General features: G+C 37.1%; 1 protein-coding gene across 3 annotated transcripts in view; it reads right to left on the bottom strand.

Annotated features, from left to right (window-relative positions):
* Positions 1 to 15,265, bottom strand: part of LOC120861136 (coiled-coil domain-containing protein 91-like) — a 305,946-nt gene extending 290,681 nt beyond the window's left edge. For 2 of the 3 annotated variants that reach the window (XM_040236770.1, XM_040236772.1), the window contains exons 1-2: positions 15,194 to 15,264; positions 11,790 to 11,868 (exon numbers count right to left, since the gene is read on the bottom strand). In XM_040236770.1, the coding sequence (XP_040092704.1) occupies positions 11,790 to 11,868; positions 15,194 to 15,223 (109 nt within the window). In that variant the 5' untranslated portion in view covers positions 15,224 to 15,264. Of the gene's footprint in view, positions 1 to 11,789; positions 11,869 to 15,193 lie in introns of all 3 variants that reach the window. The other variant, XM_040236771.1, reaches the window with a different exon arrangement.
* Between the last annotated feature and the right edge of the window lie 7,618 nt (positions 15,266 to 22,883).

The following is a 22,883-nucleotide window of genomic DNA, read 5'->3' as shown; positions in this document are numbered from 1 at the left end:
GAACAGCACAGAGGGCTGGAGACTCTATTTGAGAAGATCAAATACCCAACCTTCAAAAAGAGGAAGAAGTACTTGAAAACTCAACCTGAGTGAGCACAAAGAACACACTGAAGCAACAGTGTTCATGAGAAGACATCAGTCCAAAGACATCAAGTCAGATGTGAGCAGGCACAGCAGCAGAACCTCTGGCTGTGCTGGTCCAATCATCCTGTCAAGTGTCACGATCCCATGGGCCCCTCAAACTTCAGTTTGGCCACTTGAATTTTCCCACAGTAGAAGATTTTATTGTTTTAAGCTTGAGGTAGGCCTTAGAGTCTAAAACAAGAATCCTAGGGGGAAAGGGATAGAAGGGATGAGAGACACAGGCAGTTCTGTTAGCTTCACGTCTGGTCTTTGCCTCTGACCTTCATCCAGAGAATTTAAGCCAGAAGTATTTCCTAGTCTCATATTACCCCATTCATCCACAGTTCCCTTTTATCTGAAATCTACTCCCCACTCCTTACCCCACGCTGTCCTGAGTGAGTAAAAAGATGACGACTTCTGCCCTTTGGCAGATTCAGACATGGGGCCCACTATGAACCGGTATCGAGCCTAGCTCTCTGGCCAAAACACAGAACCCTCAACTTCATGAAGAGCAAGAATTCCAGGACTCCAAATGGAGGCTGACACTGTAAACTTCAGATTTTAGCACTAGGCTCTGAATTACAGAACACGTTGTCAATTGAGACTTCTGACTGATCCCTTAAAGACACTGTGAAAACAGTGCCTATGTTTAGGATACTCTTTCTTGTTTTTATGTACAGTGGTAATTTGCTAACTTTCCAGGTGTATGGTTGTCTGTCAAATAAATATATCCCCAAATATTAAGCTTTCTCCTTGTGACTGACATTTGGGTTGTTTCTTGTTCTTGTTCAGTCACTAAGTCATGTCTGACTCTTTGAGACCCCATGGACTATAGCCCACCAGGCTCCAATATTCATAGAATTTCCCATGCAAGAATACCAGGGTGGGTTCCATCTCCTGTCCAGAGATGTTCCCGAACCAGGGATCCAACCTGTGACTTCTGCACTGCAGGGGAATTTTAGTAACTGTAATTACAGACTTAGGATTCTAAAGAAAACTAGCTTTGTTGTTGTTTAACGTCGCTAAGTTGTATCTGACTCTTTGTGACCCCATGCACTATAGTCCACCAGGGTCCTCTTTCCGGGGAATTTTCCAGGCAAAAATAGTTTAAGCTATTATAAACAGTGTTGCAATAAACATTATTTGACACACTAAAAAATACAGTGTAACAACTGAAGTTTATTTCAACCTACCATGCTACTTTGCTCATAGACAGCTAAAGATTTTTAATTTCATTTATTTTTGGCTGCACTGTGTCTTTGTTGCTACATGCAGGCCTTCTCTAGCTGTGGTGCAAGAGCTTCTCATTGTGGTGGCTTCTCTTATTGCAGAGCACAGGATCTAGAGTACACGGGCTCAGTAGTTGTGGCGCACAGGTTTAGCTGCCCTGAGGCATGAGGAATCTTCCCAGACCAGGGATCAAACCCATGGCCTTGCATTGGCAGGCAGATTCTTAGCCACTGAACCACTAGGGAAGACTGCCAGCTAAAGATTTTATTTTCAACATACTCATAAAGGGAAAGGGAATGGCTTCCTACTCCAGTATTCTTGCAAGAATTCCAAGACAGAGGAGCCTAGTGGGATATAGGTCCATGGGGTTGAGAGTAAAACCACTCTTTGGGCTTCCCAGGTGGCTCAGACGGTAAAGAATCTGCCTGCAGTGCAGGAGACTTGGGTTGGATCTCTGGGTCAGGAAGCTCCCCAGGAGAAAGCAATGGCTATCCACCCCAGTGTTCTTGCCTGGAAAATCCCATGGATAGAGGAGACTGGCAGGCTACAGTCCATGGGGTGGCAAAGAGTTGGAGACAACTGAGCGACTAAGCACATACTCATAGAATTACCATGAGTGTGGTCATTTTACAAGTACTCCTGTAGCAAAATCTCCTGGTGTGGGAAAAAAGCAGGAGGTGATAGCATGTACATACGTACAGTATGCTATGCCTATCTCAGGAGAGGAGGAGGATACATTCACATTATATACGCCTGGCAGATACCTGGAGGGTTTCAACAGAAAGTGTAAATAAGTTATATCAAAGGAGTGGAACTAGGGGACTAGCAAAAAAGAACAAATGCTCACTGTATATCTTTAACATTATTTCCCTTTTATTTCATGCATTTTTACCACATATGTGTATGTCTCCCTATCTGTCACAAAGAATAAGAAGTTTACTTTCTGAGTCAATTAGTGTAATGTATAAGGAGACCTATAAGGAAATGTGCATATTCATATCAGAACATTTAACAAAAACTTCTAGCATTACTGAGCCAGACAGAGCCTAAGTTTTGGTTGCTACTGCTGTTGGTTAATTCAGCATTGTCATCAAGAGTAAGAACACTACCTTTATCTTACAGAGAAAAGAGTCACTGCCAAGCCTTCATCATTTTTAATAATGTGGAAAAAATTTCTATAAAGCTTATTACAAACATTTTTACATGTATTCTATAATATTCCAAATCAAACCTTTAGTTTTTCTTCTTTTTCATTTTTTTAAATTGGAGGTAATTGCTTTATACACAGCATATTAAAAAGCAGAGACATTACTTTGCCAACAAAGATCCATCTAGTCAAGGCTATGGTTTTTCCAGTAGTCATGTATGGATATGAGAGTTAGAATATAAAGAAAGCTGAGTGCCAAAGAGTTGATGCTTTTGAACTGTAGAGAAGACTCTTGAGAGTTCCTTGGACTTCAAGAAGATCCAACCAGTCCATCCTAAAAGAAATCAGTCTGAGTAAACTCCAGGAGTTGGTGATGGACAGGGAGGCCTGGCATACTGCAGTCCATGGGGTCGCAAAGAGTCAGACACAACTGAGTGACTGAATTGAACTGAATTCTTTACAATATTGTGATGGTTTCTGCCATTCATCAACATGAATCAGCCATTGGTATACATATGTCCCCTCCCACTAGAACCTTCCTCCCACCCCATTCCAAACCTCTAGAGTATGACAGAGTACCACACTGAGCTCCCTGCATGTCATACAGCAAATATGCACTGGCTAATTCTAAATATGGTAGGTATATGTTTCAATGTGACATTCAATTCATCCTGACCTTTCCATACTCCACTGTGTCCACAAGTCTCTTCTCTGTGTTTGCGTCTTTACTGCTGCCCTGCAAAAATTAGTACTAGTTTTTAGATTCCACATATGTGTGTTAATATACAATATTTGTTCTTCATTTTCTGATTTACTTCACTCTAGAGTGAAAAAGTTGGCTTAAAGCTCAACATTCAGAAAACAAAGATCATGGCATCTGGTCCCATCACTTCATGGGAAACAGATGGGGAAACAGTGGAAACAGTGTCAGACTTTATTTTGGGGGGCTCCAAAATCACTGCAGATGGTGACTGCAGCCATGAAATTAAAAGACACTTACTCCTTGGAAGGAAAGGTATGGCCAACCTAGATAGCATATTAAAAAGCAGAGACATTGCTTTGCCAACAAAGGTCCGTCTAGTCAAGGCTATGGTTTTTCTAATAGTCATGTATGAATGTGAGAGTTGGACTGTGAAGAAAGCTGAGTGCCGAAGAATTGATGCTTTCGAACTGTGCTGTTGGAGAAGACTCTTGAGAGTCCCTTGGACTGCAAGGAGATCCAACCAATCCATTCTGAAGGAGATCAGTCCTGGGATTTCTTTGGAAGGAATGATGCGAAAGCTGAAACTCCAATACTTTGGCTACCTCATGCGAAGAGTTGACTCATTGGAAAGACTCTGATGCTAGGAGGAATTGGGGGCAGGAGGAGAAGGGGACAACAGAGGATGAGATGGCTGGATGGCATCACCGACTGGACAGACATGAGTTTGAGTGAACTCCGGGAATTGGTGATGGACAGGGAGGCCTGGCATGCTGCAAATCATGGGGTCACAAAGAATCGGACATGACTGAGCAACTGAACTGAACTGATATAACACACTAGAGGTTCATCTACCTCATTGAAACTGACTAAAATTTGTTTTTTTATGGCTGAATAATATTCCATTGTATATATGCACCACAACTTTATCCCTTCATCTGCCAATGGACATCTAGATTGCTTCCATGTCCTGGCTATTGTAAATAGTGTTTCATTGAACACCAGGGTACATGTGTCTTTCAGTATTGTGGTTTTCTCAGGGTGCTGCTGTCCATGGGGCTGCAAAGAGTCAGACAGGACTGAGCAACTGAACTGAACAGGGTATATGCCCAGTAGTGGGACTGCCACATCACATTGCTAGTTTTTTAAGAAATCTCCATACTGCTCTCTATAGTGGCCATATCAATTTACATTCCCACCAACTGTACAAGAGGATTTCCGCCCCCCCACCACCATTTTCTCCACATTCATATCAGCATTTATTGTTTAGATTTTTTGATGATGGAGAATCTGACCAGAGGTAACACCTCATTGTAGTTCTGATTTGTTTTTCTCTAATAATAAGCAATTTTGAGCATTTTTTCAAGTGTTTATTAGCCACTTGCATAGCTTCTTTGGAGAAATGTCTGTTGACATCTTCTGCCCCTTTTTTGATTGGGTTGTTTGTTCTTCTGATATTGAGCTGTATGAGCTGCTTTTATATTCTGTAGATTAATCCTCTGTCAGTTGTTTCATTTGCAATTTATTTCTCCCGTTCTGAGAGTTGTCTTTTCATCTTCCTTACAGTTTCCTTTGCTGAAACCACTGTCTTTTTAATAAGCAAGCTCAGAATCAGATAGAAGAGATACAGACTGTACCATAAAATACCAGAAAATAAATCAGTTTAAACAGTAACTGATAATAATTAAAATGCATAGAAAAGTTTCTCTTCAGTATTATAGTTCTTTATGGTGACATCTGTGTTCTAGGTTTACAGCTATGTTTTTAGATTAAGTGTAATTAGATCAGCACTGTGTCAGTGGGACCATGCAGTTAAAATGAGGTATCATGATTCACCTACTGGAGGCTACTCATATCACAGACATATAATCAGAAAAAAATTAGAACTAAACGTGGAGCTCAAACTCTGGAAGAACATTTAGATATCATCTAGTCCTTCAATTTATAGATTAAATAAGTGAGTTTCAGAGAAGTTACACAGCTAAACGCAAAAACCAGAACTCCTCATTCACTGTCAGAGATAATGGATTCTAAACCACATTACAAACCTAATCTTCAAGGTCATAATAAATATCACTTTTATATTCTTTATTATATGCATTAATGAAGACAAAAGTTGCATAAATTACTGAAAATCCACATAAGGCCTAATATATTACAGGAATAATTCATACCTCTATAGAAGCTAAACATTTTAGTCCTCATTTATAAAGCTGACTTCAGAAAAAATAAAGGTGAGTTAAAAATCTAGGGAGGTAAGAAAAAAATGCAAGTAGCAAAAAGAAGCTAACTGGCAACCTTCCATTCAAATATCCAGTGTAACAATATTATAAAATTACTACACTACAACTGAAATCCAGTTGATGTCCTGGCAAAAAGTATCCAATGTGGATATAAAGTAGAAGCAATGGAAAGTTTTCAAACATCACCCATACTGCCTATTATAATACAGTAGGTGAACATGTAGTGAGTCATCTTCAAATTTTACCTCAAAGATAGATCAGATCAATGAATTCAATTAATATTTACTATCCCTGTGTGCAAATCACAGATTAATCTGAAAGAAAATATCACAACTTTTTCTCAAACAAAAAATGTGTGGACTCAGGTTCTGAGTTCTTATAGATGCGTAACACAGATTCTACTGGAAAAACAGGGTTAGCAAGGAGGGTAGTGGGATATTAATAAAAGAACCGATTTGTTGTTCTAGGTTTTCCTGGCCAGGAGAATGGAGAATGGAAAAACTGAACCATGAAATCAAAAAGGCATCTGTCTTCCAGGTTTCTTTCTGCCAATGTCTTGAGAAAAATGTTTGAACTTTCCTGTTGGCTTTGTATGCAAATAGCTCCAGATGCAAAGTGAACCACATCTAAGTTGTTCGGTTCAACATCTGCTGGTCCAACTCCCATTATTCCTTCTAAAGAGTCGGCTTGTGAAAGACAGTTTAGTTGCTTCCTATATAAGCTGTTTTGAAGGAGCTAATTTGGATTAAAGTTATCTATCTGGACCACGTGCTTTTACCTTTGATGGTCAATGCATTTTAATGTGGTCTGTGTAGCGCTGCAAGGAACTTGGAAACATACTGGAAAGGACAGTATTCAAGGTTTTGCCTTAGACCTCACCTTCTAGGCAATTTACATTTATACAGTTAAAAGTAAAAAAGTGCAGTCATTTGCCTCTGAAACAGCACCATCCACACTGAATACAATGGCATCATGATGATACCTGCTGACCTAATATACTTTTCATGCAACCTCTATCACAGATTTGAAGCTAAAGTTATTGATAAAATCACTTGCCAGTACTAACATTACATTTCACAGAACATCTCGTCATTTGAGATGATTCTTTTCATATGGTATCACTGAAACTGACATAAGTTGGTCCACGGCACTGGTACTTTGTGTCAAATATACAGTATATTTTCAAACTTGATAAATGAATGCATTAGCGAATGAATGAACAAACAAGTTAAATAATTTAAATAAACACCATGGATTCTGTAACTTTGAGTCTGCTGAATTCAGAAAGCATAATAAAAAATATACAAAAGCCAAACTAAGACTAACAGTCTAATGTTCTTAGAGTTTGCAAGGTCAAGTAAAGATAAAATCCTTCCTTCAAAAGAGTATGGTAGGAAAGGTAATTTGCAATGAAGGTAAAAGTGGAGTATATGTCTACATGTGTGTGGTGTGTGTGTGTGTGTGTGTGTGTACATTTGCATTTGTATAAAGGAACACAAACATATGTATATCAAAAACTAGACATTCATTTCGAAGATAGACATTCATTTCAAAAAGTTACTTTTCTAAAAAGCAGAGTATTACCAGTCTTCTAAAAATTTACAAAAGACACTTAATTGCTCAAAAATGATTCTGAAAAAATAGATTTCTCAGCCAAAAAATTGTTTTTCTAAAAAAGTACAGTTCATAAAAGAAGCCAATTCAAAAAATTACTGATATCTTATGATATGCAAAATCTGGAATGACTTTTCTTCGGGAAAACGTTAGAAAAATAATATTTTTAAAAGGAGGTAAAAGAACTGGATACTATTACTATTGCTTCTACACTCCTACATCTTGAACTAAAATTCAGCCTAACTGCTGCTGTCCTCTACTGTTACCTGCCAACACACTGTAGGACCAGGGGAGAAAATGAGAATAAAAAAATAGCTAAATAGCTGTTCACTTTCTGAGAAATCTGTGGCTACTCTTGTTAATCATTATCCCCAGGTTATTTGTCTAAATGTGGAGTGACCAGGAAAGTTAGCTGAGCTCCAGACGAAACAGCTTGTTAGCCACCCTTGAATAATTATCTAAGATTTCCAGGTGTTTTTTTTCTAGGTTACTGTAATTTTTAAGGAAAACTTAAGTTTGCCTTCCTATAACTTGTGATTGACAGGCTATTTAAATACTCTCAAAGAATTAAAATAATCAAAAAGAGTTACTTGAAAGTAAATCTGCTCTACTCATTATCAAGAAACCAAGCACTGTTCATTAGCAAGGCACAATGCTATACTAGGTACTTAGGATTCAAAAAAACCTTAAAACATAGTCCCTGCCCTCCAAGGCTTAGACTAAAGTAGACATGCAGAGATGAATGTCATACTGAAAAACTAATATTTTTAAAAGTATTAGTACACCAATGTCGAAAGCAGCATTATTTACAATAGCCAAAGGAAGCAATTAAGTATCCATGGACAAATGAACACATAAACAAAATGTAGCCTGTACACACACTGGAATATTATTTAGGCTTAGAAAGGCAGGAAATTCTGATGCATGCTACTGCACGGATGAAACTTGAGAATGTATCATGCTAAAGTAAAATAAACTGGTCACAAGAGGCTGCGGGGAGGGGAAATTGGGTAGTTATTGTTTAATGGCTAAAGAGTTTCAGTTTTACAAATGAAAAAGTTCTAGAGATTAGTTGCACAACAATATGAATATAACTAAAAATACTGAATTGGACACAAAACTGATTAATATGGTGGGGAAAGGGACAAATTGGGAAATTGGGATTGACATATATGCACTACTATATATAAAATAGGTAAGTAATAAGAACCTACTGTATACCACAGGAAACTCTATTCATTACTCTGTAATGACTTATATGGGAACAGAAGCTAAAAAAGAGTGGATATTTCAATATGTATATGTATAATTGATGTGCTTTGCTGTACAGCAGAAACTAGCACAACACTGCAGATCAAATACACTCCAATAAATCATTAATTCAGTTCAGTTCAGCTGCTCAGTTGTATCTGACTCTTTGCGACCCCATAGACTGCAACATGCCATCCCTGTCCATCATCAACTCACGGAATTTGTCACGTCCATTGAGTTGGTGAGGCCATCCAACCATCTCATCCTCTGTCATCCCCTTCTCCTCCTGCCTTCAATCGTTCCTAGCATCAGAGTCTCTTCAAATGAGTCAGTTCTTTAAAAAAATTGTGGTTAAATGCATATAATGAGAAATATTCCATATTTATTATTTATTAAATTTTTATTATTTATAAATTTTAAAAGGCACAAATTGGTATATGCCAAGGGCAAGGAAATGAACAGAAAAAAAAAAGATACAGTAGCTCAGACCAAGAAGCAATTATGAGAAATGGAACAAATTCAGTGAGAACTGTATTTTTTTAACAAGAAAAATAAGACTCAAGTAAGCAGACAGGGGATGTCATACCTGCCCTAGGTATGACAACCAGAAGCAATGGCAAACAGTAGCAGACATCATCTAGAAACATAATGTAGATCACAGTTTGATTCATAGGCTTCAAACAACAGCCAGGGAGACAAGCTAGAGGGTAAGGCTATAAAGGAGAGAGGAGAATGCTTGAGGCAATTCTTCTCACTGAATAGCAGTATAGCAGCAGTCGCTCAGTCATGTCTGACTTTTTACAACCCCATGGACTGTAGCCCACCAGGCTCCTCTGTCCATGGGATTCTCTAGGCAAAAATACTGGAGTGGGTTGCCATTTCCTCCATCAGGGGACTTTCCCAAATGTACATAAAGGAGACTTCATTAATGTGCATTAGAGGATACCCCAGGTTAACCTGTTAGAGAAAACTCTCTTGAGTCTTTAAATTCTATACCAATTCTCACTGAATAGCTTTTACTGAAATGAGGCAATATTTATCCCAGTTTTACTAAGAGTAAAGGCAGGAAGAAAAAAGGAGATTCATAATTTCATATTCATTCACATCCTACATTCTCCAACTCCTATGATTAAGGAAGTGCATAGACACGTATCATTAATTAGATGCCTCACCATAAGGAGGGATGGGCCTAGAAATAATAATCTGTGTGAAGAAGCAACATGTGCATTTCATTTACTCTATAATTTTTAAATTTTATTATCAGCACTGCATATAATCCAGTATTTTAAAAGATCCCACTAAGTACATGATGCTAATATTACAGAAAAATGCATGTCCCTAGGTACCTCCTTTGACTGACAGTATTGAAGGCTAAAACAGATAGTCTCAGAGGCAAATTATCCCAGTTGCTATAAGGAAATCATCCTCTAACTGACTGCCAGCCCTACAGCAGACTAATCACTAGGCACACTAGGCCAACTCAGTCTTTATTTACAAAACCATTTGAAATGTTCTATGTCTGATGTCTGTGTTGCACTATTCCATACTCTCCTTATTTCTCAAGTCTCTTTTTTTCCTCCTGTTCCCTAACTATGGGCATCTAAATTTCTCTACTTAACTCTATTCTTTCTATATGCGTCTTCCCACTGTGATCTACAACTTCAATTGTCATATCAGTGGGAAAACTACCAAACCAGGACCTCCAGGCCACCTTTCTCCTGAACTCTAGGTACTTTAAATAAACATGTCTAAGACAAATTAATTAAGGCCTCACACTGTCCCAAACCAACTCTTTTAAATTCTCTATTTTTTTCATGGTAATACTACCCTTTTTAGAACCAAGTCTTGTAACCTTAAAAATCAACTCTGACTCCTCCTTCACCCAAACATGCAATCAGTCAGACAGACAGTCCTGCTGATGCTTTTCTCAAAAGACAGAGTTCCTGACAATAAACTGAAACAAGAACCTGAAAGTCTAGATTTCATTCCTAAACATATTTATCTGTACCAGACTCCAAAACTTTAATAAGCTATCATTTCATTACTGAAAAATGGGAAGAATGCAGCTGCCCTATTTCACAAAAAACAAATACATAATGGCGTGCTGAAAATCCTCAACCATTATGTAAATATATTATCTAGTCTTCCTACCCACCTCCTGCTGTCACCCTAATCTAGTCATTTATTCAGTTACTTATTCATTCATTCACTCCTTTTTTTCTTTAATTAAAGGACCAAGTACAATCCAGGTACTATATTCAGCATTTAAAACATAACAACAGAACAAACAGATGTAGCCTTACATAACTTACAGTCTAACATGAAAGTCAGAAAACAGGTACATGTAGATGGGAGAAGGTTCTCTGGGAAAACTTCCCAGAAAAAGAAATAATAAAGTAAGAAACAATACATAAAACAAACATGAGTCTATATGGCAAGGGTGTGGGGGAGAGCAGCAGTAGGAAAAAGATGAGCAATTTGAGGCAAAGGAAACAACACTTATACCCATCAAACAAAAATGAGCATCCTAACAGTGCCATCCTCTTTTCCACATTTACACCTTTATTCCATGCATTTTTCTCCCTTCAAAATCTTTCTTCATTCTTATCTCTGCCTATTGAGATTAAATTCATCCTTCAAAGCCCAGATAGACGATATATAACTAGTTTCAAGGACAATACTTGACTCATTCGAGGCATGAAGTAACATTTACTAAAGGAATAGATGACAAAAAATGGATGATCATCATTCTTCCCAAATCACAAATCTGCTTCATATTACATATATACATATGCTTGCCTTGTCTTCCCTTGAAGTAAAGGACATGTCTGCATAGTGTCTCATGCATAAAAGGTACTCAAAAATATTTGTAAAATGAATAATTCTAATAATCTGAGACAGACCTGTTAAAGAATATTTTCATCTTTGACTCCTGACTTTACAATAATTTGGCAGAAAAAAAGAAAACACAAAATAATATTTAGATATGAATTATATAAATACTGAACATTAGGTCTTCCACAAAATACTTCTCAATAATGGAATTTATTTCTGTATTTCATTTCTTAGATGACTTAATTCGTAATATTTTTGAATGATTTTCCTATAGAAATACTTCTAAATTTAAATACTGTGGGGGATGACAAATAACCTTTAGAATATTAAGAAGTCTTTAATTAATGAATTGGACACTAAAAAATTACTTGGCATCTCACCTTTCTAAAACTAAAACAAATTTGGAAATGCAAATTGTACTTTAATTCCATTTTAATGCTGATGGTATCATTTTTGGAATCATGCCTCAAGCCACCATTTCAGAATTTGTTATGCAATTCATAATTAGTCATGCAAAAAACTAGGTTAAATTTGGGTCAGTCCATTTATTAGATCAAAGAAGGCAAAGTGCAAAGGTAGAAAGGTGCTTTCAAAAGAAAGACAAAAGTATTGAATAAGAAAAACATTCTAAGTTACTCTATACTACCTGCAGGAAAAGCAGCCCAAGGAATAGCAGGAGATGTAGTTTGGGTTTCTCCATTTCCTCCATCAAAAATCTCTGCAGCCTATAAAACGAAGGCAAAATTATTTTAGAAAATCTGAAAAGTAGAAATGTTATTTAAGCAATGAAGCCTCCCAATTCTACAAGCATAATTCTCTGTAATACACTGCTGCGGCTGCTGCTGAGTCGCTTCAGTCATGTCCAACTCTGTGTGACCCCATAGATGGCAGCCCACCAGGCTTCCCTGTCCCTGGGATTCTCCAGGCAAGAACACTGGAGTGGATTGCCATTTCCTTCTCCAATGCATGAAAGTGAAAAGTGAAAGGGAAGTCGCTCAGTCGCGTCCGACTCTTAGCGACCCCATGGACTGCAGCCCACCAGGCTCCTTCATCCATGGGATTTTCCAGGCAAGAGTACTGGAGTGGATCACCATTGCCTTCTCTGCTGTAATACACAACACATTTTCAAATTTCCTTTGAATACTAAATTGTTTTTCAGTCTTCAGTGCTACCACTTCTAACCACTAGCCACTGCCCCCAGTGCTTGGGCTCTGTCCTTGAGTAAAATTTTCCTTCTTTACTCAGATATATTTCCTGTCAATGAAATTTTATTTTATATATCCTCACAGTTTCGTTTCTGAACCTGCAATGTTTACCTATGTATATAAGAAAAATACATTATTTTTCTTCAAAAATATAGACATTAAATCTTTTTATTTAACTATCACAAGATCAAAAAGAGATTAAAGAAACAAGATTTACCCATATGCTTTAATAATATACCAGGCTTCTCTTGTGGCTCAGCTGGTAAAGAATTCGCCTGCAATGCAGGAGCCCTGGGTTGGATCTCTGGGTTGCGAAGATCCCCTGGAGAAGGGAAAGGCTACCTACTCCAGTATTCTGGCCTGGAGAATTCCCTGTATCCATGGGGTCACAAAGAGTTGGACACGACTGAGCATCTTTCACTTTCACTTTAATAATTTACCAGCTGGACTTACCAGCATTCAACATTTAGAAAATTCCTAAACCTGACATTTAAATTAAACCCTCATTTTAAACAGTTTTAAACTATGAGACAGCCAATTACTGAATGTTGAGTTTGTGGGTAAAAGTGCAAAGTTTTCTCTCTCTTAACTGTTCAGGTCACAGGAAAATTGCTATTGGAAAAAAAGGACCAGAATTTCAACTTGGATTCTGCATTGAGTTGTCAGCCACAAAGACAGTCAATTGGGCAACTGACAAGTCAACTGAGGGAATCTGCCACAGGAGTTAAGTGATGTTGATACAGAAGCTACTCTCTACAAACTATGAAAAATGTGCTAAGTCACTTCAGTCATGTCCGACTCTATGATCCAATGGACTGTAGCCTGCTACGCTCCTCTGTCCATGGGATTCTCCAGGCAATAATACTAGAGTGAGTTGCCATGCCCTTTTCCAGGGAATCCTCCAAACCCAGGGATCAAACCCACTTCTCTTAGTCTTCTGCATTGGCAGGTAGATTATTTACCAATACTACCACCTAGGAAGCCCCACAAGTCATGAGGGAAGGCCAAAAAAATAAAATTAAAAATATTGCATATTCCTTGACCTAGACATTCCATTTCTAAGAATTCATCCTAAACATATAATTGTAAAAATTCACCCAAAAGGATGTATACCAAATGGTTACTTATAATAGGCAATCACTGGATACAATCTAAACATTTACCAGAAACCTGATTAAATAAATCATCTTTTACTCATATACTGGAATTCTCTAGAACCATTAAAAATGTTTTAGGAACAAAAATCTTAATAACATCTAAAATATGTTCACATAAAAATACAGATAGTAGTTGTCTAGGAAAAATTATACATTTATCTAGAAAAAAGGTAAGAAAGACAAAAACAAAATTAAAATCAAGGTTTTCTAGTGGCAATTTTTATTCATTTGGCTATTATTCGTTTTTCAAATTTTTCTGCACTAAAAATACTTCTAAAATTACAATACAATTTTTTTAACTGTATGAAAAATCATTTCAGAATATTCCATCAATGCTTAATTCACTGACACTGATAATTGTACTGTTAAGCAAAAGAATATCCTTATTCTTAGAAAATATTAATACACACTAAAGTATCTAGGAGTAAAGAATCATAATGTATTTAACTGATCTTCAGATGTCTCCTCCCAGAAAGGTTTCTATACCCAAGGATAGAAACCTTTCATATTTCTACAGCAGAATGTAGAAGAAAGAATCCTAGCAACCATAATTAAATTGGAATGGTTGGTTAGTATTGTACCCGTATAATATTCAAAGGAATAGATCCATTGACTACACACTGAAGTATAACTGTTACTCTAGAGAATACTATCTACTCTTAGTTCTCTGATAAAATAAATCAAGAAACATAAGATTCAGTCACCCAACAACCCAAAATACTAAAGCAAATGCAGAAAGCATATCAATGTGCTAAACAAAAAGTTTTACATGAAATGCAGTAAATAGGTAAGTTCATATTCTGATTATTTCCATATTAACAGATATTAAAGAGCAACAGGAGCGAAACTGATCCTAACCTAAAATAAACTCATACCATTCTTTCATGACATTCAGAACACTGAATATATACTAATGTCTCATTTCTCCTATTGTACTCTCATCAGTTACAGTCACTATCTTTAACAATCTCCTTTTCACCAAGTTCCAAACTAGATAAAAGTCTTTCTTAAAGAAAAAAAAAAAAATCACAGAGCTCACTTGATGGTACTTCCAGGACTTGAGCTCAGGCATCCTGACTCCTAATCCAGAGATTTTCCTGCAAGACTATACTGGCTCCATAAAAATAACTGGGTTACAAAATATTTCAATAAAATGAACACATACTGAAAAGGATTAAGGAAAAGACAGGGCTTCTTCAGTTAACGATTTCCTTACAAAGCACCCAACTAAAACCTGAGAGAATAATCTAACAACACAAACACACTAATTAGCTCTGTAAGCCACCAAAAGGTGATGTACTTAACACACTAAATCAACTCATTACAGGTATAAACATGAAAATATGTCCCAGGTCTTCAACACTCATCCCTCATCTCACAAGTATTTCCTAATAGACATGTATCCCAACAGAACCATCTGCTGACAATTTCTCAAATCTCTTCTTTAGTGCTTCCACCAGTAGCGCTTAATTACCTCAATTTAAAACATTCCTATGGGTATGATCAAGTGTTCAATAATAATAAATCAATTTTAACTTTCAGAGAGAATATATTTTAATTTTTCTGTATTTCATTTTTTTATTCCAGAGTTACATTCAAAATGATCAAGAAAGGATCATGAACATCAATGATTAATAAAACATTTAAAACAATTACATAAGCAAAATAAGGTAAATAATAGCACATACCTCAAAACCACCAAAATCATCATCATCCATTCTTTAAGTGCACCTGAAAAACAAAAGCCATTGAAACAGGCCACACACATGGTCATTTACGTCAGAACACTGCTCTCACTTAAGGGCATATACATTTTGACTTGTTTTTTTGATCTCTAAATTAGAACTATTTCATTTGGGTTAAGAAAATGATTTAACTAAATGCATATGCATTTTCAACACAAAAAGACTGAGATTTTTTTTTTTTTACAAAATTAGCCATTCTGGCAATATTAACAATTTCTGTGACTTTTTCAGCAACCATGTATTTTGCCATTTTGTGTTGAGACGCCAGGAGTGGAAAAATATTCTTTTACATTTTAATTTGCTTTTCCCAAATTGGCACTAGGGCTCAATTCAATAATGCTTCCTGCTTTTTGCATCTATTCCTCAGTTGTCTGGCAACATCAGCACAAACTCCAGCTAAGAACAGGACTGTGGTGAATTTTTGGAAATCTGTCCCACACCACAAAGGTTCTTCCCTTGGTTTCATGGCCGAGGTTGATTTAGATTTTCAAAATTGATCAGCATTTTTGAGCTGTGGCCACAACTTCTGGAGCATTTTGATATGTGTATTTTTAGCTGAAACTGCTTTGCACTTTTGGAAAAATGTGGAGCAAGTTACTAGGCTGATCAAGATAAATCAAGTCATGTATTCATGGAGACCAGGGAAGAGAAAAACACAAACAAATATCCAGAATACCTCTCTTCTTTACCCTTAAAATATGTAAGCGAGACAAGCAGTGGGATAATACATGCTTTATTTTGTCCTAAATGCATACTATAAAAATAAAAGGGTAAAACTGTAAGTGCCTGGGCTTTAAAAAAAAGAAAAAGGAGATGCTTTCATCGAACAAACCATGAAAGAACTAAAAAACCTAGAAAGATAAAACAAGTAATAAGTGATATATATCAAGACAAAATTAAATTTACAATAAATTGTGAATTGGTGGACAGAAGTCACACTCTGGTCAATAAGTGGTTTTCCTTTTCTATCTTTCAAAAGTGGACATATTCATATATTAATTACAGTTTTCTTGTCTCAATAATACAAGATGGACTTCATTACAAAAAATCTTCTCCAACTTCTAAAAAAAGAAAAACAGCTAAGCAAATTAAACTGTATATACTAAGCAATAATTCTAAAGGAATTTTCTAAGGCATTTTGCTCTGACTGATAAAGCAGCTGTCATGCTTTACCTTGTCACCAAATTACTACTGTGTATGCACGTGCTCAGTCATGTTCAACTCTTTGCAACCCCAGGAACCAAAGCCTGCCAGGCTCCACTGTCCATGGCATTAATTAACACTAATGCCTTGAAAAATAACTCAAAAATAGTCAAAGAAAAGTAAACAGTAAAAAGCAATCTCAGGATTGTTTTATTTTAATAGACAAAGAAAATTTATTTTCACAGAAACTCAGTAGGCAATGACACTATAAGAAATATATAGATAGAAATATTCAATACATTATAAAAATGGACAACACTAAATTAACCAGAATATAATACCAGTATTGTCACCATTACCCACAATTTAACAATCTGTTGAAAAATTTCAAAAGATGTACTTCTCCAAAAATCAAAACGAAGCAAATCATCCACATACACTTAAAAAATATGAACCAGACTTTCAGAAACTTTTGATGGTGGTTAGTTTGAAATGGAATTCACATTAATTCTGATGCAAGCGAGTAGAAATCTGTATGTGATTACATTTTTCATGAAGAAATTATGAAAGAAGAGTGATATGGATACTGAGAATTAACCAAGTCAAATTATAAACACCAAGTTTGTCTTTTCCATGTGTCCCGCGAATCTCAGGAGACAATTAAAAGCTATTTTTAGCATCTGCAAACACTGTACCCACATAATTTGGTTTCAAAAGAATGGAATTTTTAGAGTAATGCATCTATGTGTTTTCATATGACACAGCCCAGTAAGTTATTTGTTAAGATACCAGAAAATTTGAAAACAGAAACAAATACCCATGCCTAAGAATCATCCCAGCTTGTTTGCCTGTGGTAATCAACCAAATACCATCAGCTTCCTAAGTACTGATTTAGCTTTACAAAAGAAGATGTTAGTGACCACAGATGCTTTCCATACCACACAACTATTAAATATTAAAATGCAGATAAGTCATCCGGTATTTTATTTTCAAAGAAATATTAATATATTTTTAAAAGGCAAACGTGTCCTGAGTTTCTTAAAATATAATACTAGAGAAATAAAAATTATTTTAAAGTAATAGCCTTTCTCTGAACAATTTAGTTCAAATTCTGAAATAGTTTGTTTCCTTCTGAATATTTTAAAGAGCAGGAGGAAGGAAAATCAACAGCACTGATTTGTCAAAATCAACTTTACAAAATACAAAAACTAAAAATTAGTTTTTAAAGGAAATATTACAAGTGTGGGCTTCTTTATATATTTAGTTAGTACAATATATTTAGAACACTGCTTCATCTACAGTGCATTTATTAACCTTTTAGAAGATTTCCAGCACTTAACATTATCTGCCTGAAGTACATATAAAATTAAGCAACACCAAATATTTCTGTTATAAAAGTTATAGAATCATGAGCCTGGCCAAAAAATTGGCATATCCATGCAGTTCATTCTTTGGTGTCATGGCAAGTGGAGAGATGAACACTTTGTTATGATTAGTTATCTATGTTGAAAGATTTCATAAAATCCAGGTTTAACAATTCGGACATGACTTAGTGACTGAACAATGACAATTCTCAGACTTATTTATTTCAGAATTTAATCTCTCTTGTTGCATGACTATATTAATTCTCTCCTAAATTACCCTCAGTATTTAATATATTGCAGATTTAATATATTGCTGAAGTCGCTCAGTCGTGTCCGACTCTTTGCAACCCCATGGAAGACAGCCTACCAGGCTCCGAGAGCCATGGGATTTTCCAGGCAAGAATACTGGAGTGGGCTGCCATTTCCTGCTCCAGGGGATCTTCCCAATCCAGGGATAGAACCTGGGTCTTCTACATAGCAGACAGATGCTTCACCATCTGAGCCACTAGAGTAATCCAGAAAAACATATACACAACACTTAGAAAAGAAAAATGTGTTAGTCGCTCAATCATGTGCGACTATGTGACCCCCATGGACTCTAACCCACCAGGCTCCTAAATCCATGCACAACCTTTAATGTAACTTTTTTACTGAGCAACTCTACAGAAGGGCTCACTCAAGGTCCTCAAGAAGTTACAGTCTGCTGTAGAGCAGAGGGCAGTGTGTAAGAAGAGCATGCAAATATAAATAACACAAAATATAAAAGGGTCTTACATGCAAGGTGGGAAAAATTTTTCAGAAGTTGGAGCATTATGAAATCCTTCAGGTAAAAGGAGACATCTGAAATTTATTTCAAGAGACTTAGCAGAGAATTTAAAATGGCACATTAAGAACATGGATTATACTCAAGTCTTTTCCTAAAATCTTTTCCTAAAAGATAGCAAGCGAGGATTGGACTGTTTGCTTCCACATTAACAAAGGTCAAAGAGTAGGTAAAAAGAAAAAAACTGCAAAAAAAAAAAAAATGGAATGCAAATACAAGGAAGATGAATCTTACACTATCAGTGGGGAAAATGAAAATCAATCACATTTATATCAGGGAAACCACAAAAGGCTCAGGAATGGGCAGCACTGAAAGACGAGTAAAGATGAGACTCAACATAAGAATCACAGATATATCCCAAGATCCCCTCCCAGAATCAGCACAACTGGGCAATTAATAATTCCTCATCACAGAAGAAGACTGAAGACAGAAGAATCCTTGGACAGTGTAAAAGCAAGAATCTCTAGACTGGAAGATCAGAGACAGGTGATTAAATCAAAACTGTATTAAATTTTAAGACCCATTCCCCCATCTTTCACCACTCAGCAACCAAACTGCCAGTTGCAGGTCTTCAACTTCTAAACAGTAGATTATAAAATTCTTCTCTGATCTAATCTAATCACTCCCTGACAAAGGACCTCACCAGACACTCCACAAAGATACAGCTCACTCAGGTAACACTACTTTGACAAACCCTACCCATATACGGGTCAAGAAGCAACAGTTAGAATCCTGATTGGTTCAAGATCAAGAAAGGAGTTTCAAAGGGCTGTTGGCTGTCATCCTGTTTGTTTAACCTACATGCTGAGCACATCATAAGAAATGCCAGGCTGGATGAATTACAAGCTGGAATCAAGATAAGCAGGAGAAACATCAACAACCTCAGATATGCAGATGATACCACTCTAATGACAGAAAGCTAAGAGGACTAAAGAGCCTGTTGATGAGGGTGAAGGAGGAGAGTAAAAGAGCCAGCTTAAGACTGAATATTTAAAAAACAACAACAACTAAGATCACGGTATCTGGTTCCGTAACTTCATGGCAAATAGAAGGAGAGAAGGTGGAAGTAGTGACAGATTTCCTCTTCTTGGGCTCCAAAATCAATGCAGATAGTGACTGCAGCCATCCATGAAATCAGAAAACGATTGCTTCTTGGCAGAATAGTGATGACAAACCTAGACAGTGTATTGAAAAGCAGAGACATTACTCTGCCGACAAAGGTCTGTATACTCAAGGCTATCATCTTCACAGTGGTCCCATAGGGTTGTGAGAGTGAAAAGTGAAAGTCAATCAGTTGTGTACAACTCTTTGCAACCCCATGTACTGTAGACTGCCAGGCTCCTCTGTCCATGGAATTCTCCAGGAAGAATACTAGAGTGGGTAGCTGTTCCCTTCTCCAGAGGATCTTTCTAACCCAGGGATAGAACCCAGGTCTCCCGCACTGCAGGTGGATTCCTCACCATCTGAGCCACCAGGGAAGCCCACGGTTGTGAAAGCTGGACCATAAAGAAGGCAGAATGCCAAAGAATTGCTGCCTTTAAAGTGTGGTGCCAGAGAAGACTCCTGAAAGTCCCCTGGACAGCAAGGAGATCAAACCAGTCAATCTTGAAAGAGATCAACCATGAATATTCACTGGAAGGACTGATGCTGAAGCTGAAGTTCCAGTATTTTGGTCATCTGATGCGAACAGATGACTCACTGGAAAAGTCCCTGATGCTGGGAAACACTGAAGGCAGAAGGAGAAGGCATCAAGAGGATGAGATGGCTGGACAGTATCACCAATGCAATGAACATGAACTTTGGGCAAACTCCAGGAGACAGTGAGGGACAGGGAGGCCTGGTGCACTGCAGTCCATTGGGTCACAAAGAGTCAGACATGACTGGGGCTACTGAACAGCAACACACATACATGGGATTTCCAATTTGCTCCTTATTGCATTAAGAGACAAAATAAGTATAACAGTTAAAAGAAGAGAATATGGAGTTCGGCTGCCTGGATTCAGATTCTAGGTCTGCCACTTACCAAACTGTGTAAAACTGGGCAACATATTTATCATTTTATGACTCAGTTTTCTTATCTGTCAAACAGGAATAATAATAATGGTAACCAATTCCTAAAGTCCTTGTGAGGATTAAATAAGTTAAAATAGACAAAGCACTTAGAACAATATCTGACACACTTTAATCATTACATAAGCATAAGCTACCTTCTAATTAGTGTCTCATTCATATCTGAACAGATAGCCAAGGACCATCACAGATATGTAGAAATGAAATTATGGTTGCCAGTGGGTAGGGGAGGGATAATTTGGTTGCCTTTGAGAAGGCCATGTACACACTGCTATATTTAAAATAGATAATTAATAAGGACCTATTGTATAGCACATGGAACTCTGCTCAATGTTATGTGCCAACCAGGATGGGAGAGGGGAGTGGGGAAGAACGGATACATGTATATGTATGGCTGAGTCCATTTACTATTTACTTGAAACTACCACAACATTGCTAATCAGCTACACTCTAATAATAAATAAAAAGTTTAAAATATGGGGGAAAAAATAAGAATATTCAAATGACAAAAAAAGGAAATAGCTAATATGAAAAGAACAGAGGTCAATTACTAATAGCTCCAGAAAGAATGAAGTGACAGGGCCAAAGCAGAAATGATGCTCAGTTGTGGATGTGTCTGGTGTGAAACTAAAGTTCGATGCTATAAAGAACAATACTGCATAGGAACCTGGAATGTTAAGTCCATGAATCAAGATAATGTGGACATGGTCAAGCAGGAGATGGCAAGAGTGAACATTAACAGTTTAGGAATCAGTGAACTAAAATGGATGGGAATGGGCAAAGTTAATTCAGAATACTATTATATATACTATTGTGGGCAAGAATCCCTTAGAAAAAATATGGAGTAGCCCTCATAGTCAACAGATGAGTCTGAAATGCAATACCTGAGTAAAATCTCAAAAAATGACAGAATGATCTCAGTTCATTTCCAAGGCAAACTATTCAACATCACAGTAACCCAAGTCTATGCCCCAACCACTGATGCCAAAGAAGCTGATGTTGAACTGTTCTATGAAGACCTACAAGACCGTCTAGAACTAACACCAAAAAGAGACATTTGTTTCATCACAGGGAATTGGAATCCAAAAGGAGGAAACAAGAGATACCTAGAGTAACAGGCAAGTTTGGCCTTAAAGCACAAAATGAGGCAGGGCAAAGGCTTACAGAGTTTTGTCAGGAGAACACATTTGGACATTGGTTATAGCAAACACACTTTTCTAAGAACACAAGAGACAACTTCACACATGGACATCACCAAATGGTCAATACCAAAATCAGATCAATTATACTGTTTGCAGCCAAAGATGAGCAGCTCTATACAGTTAGCAAAAACAAGACCTGAAGCTAACCGTGGCTCAGATCATCAGCTCCTTACTGAAAATTTCAGGCTTAAATTGAAGAAAATAGGGAAAACCACTAGGCCATTCAAGTATGACCTAAATCAAGTCCCTTATGATTACACAGTGAAGTGATGAATAGATTCAAGAGATCAGATCTGGTAGATGGAATGCCTGAAGAACTATGGACAGTTTCATAACACTATACAGGAGTCAGTGAACAAAACCATCTGAAAGGGAAAAAAAAAAAAGGCGAGATGTCAAAGTGGTAGTCTGAGGAGGCTTTACAAACACCTGAACAAAGAAGAGAAGTGAAAAGCAAGAGAGAAAGGGAAAGATATATCCAATTGAATGCAGAGTTCCAGAGAACAGCAAGGAGAGATAAGAAGGCCTTCTTCAGTGAACAATACAATGAAGCATAGGAAAACAACAGAATGGTAAAGACTAGAGATCTCTTCAAGAAAATTGGAGAGATCAAGTGAACATTTCATGCAAGGATAGGCACAATAAAGGACAGAAATGGCAAGGACCTAACAGAGGCAGAAGATATTAAGAGGTGGCAAGAATACACAGAAGAACTATATAAAAAAAGGTCTTAATGACCAGGATAACCACAGTGGTGCACTAACTTACCTAGAGCCAGACATTCTGGAGTGTGAAGTCAAGTGGGCCTTAGGAAGCGTTACTAGGAACAAAGCTAGTGGAGGTGACAGAATTCCAGCTGAGCTATTTAAAACACTAAAAGTTAATGTTGTTAAAGTGCTGTGCTCATTATGCCAGCAAATTTGGAAAACTCAGAAGTAGCCATAAGACTGGAAAAGGTCAGTTTTCATTCCAGTCCCAAAGAAGGACAGTGTCAAAGAATGTCCACAGAACTGTGCTCATTTTGCACACTC

This window comes from Oryx dammah, unplaced genomic scaffold (assembly GCF_014754425.2).
Source record: "Oryx dammah isolate SB20612 unplaced genomic scaffold, SCBI_Odam_1.1 HiC_scaffold_11229, whole genome shotgun sequence".
In the NCBI taxonomy this organism is placed as follows: domain Eukaryota; kingdom Metazoa; phylum Chordata; class Mammalia; order Artiodactyla; family Bovidae; genus Oryx; species Oryx dammah.
Note: the sequence above shows the minus strand (reverse complement) of the source record. Positions and strands in the feature narration are given on the sequence as shown.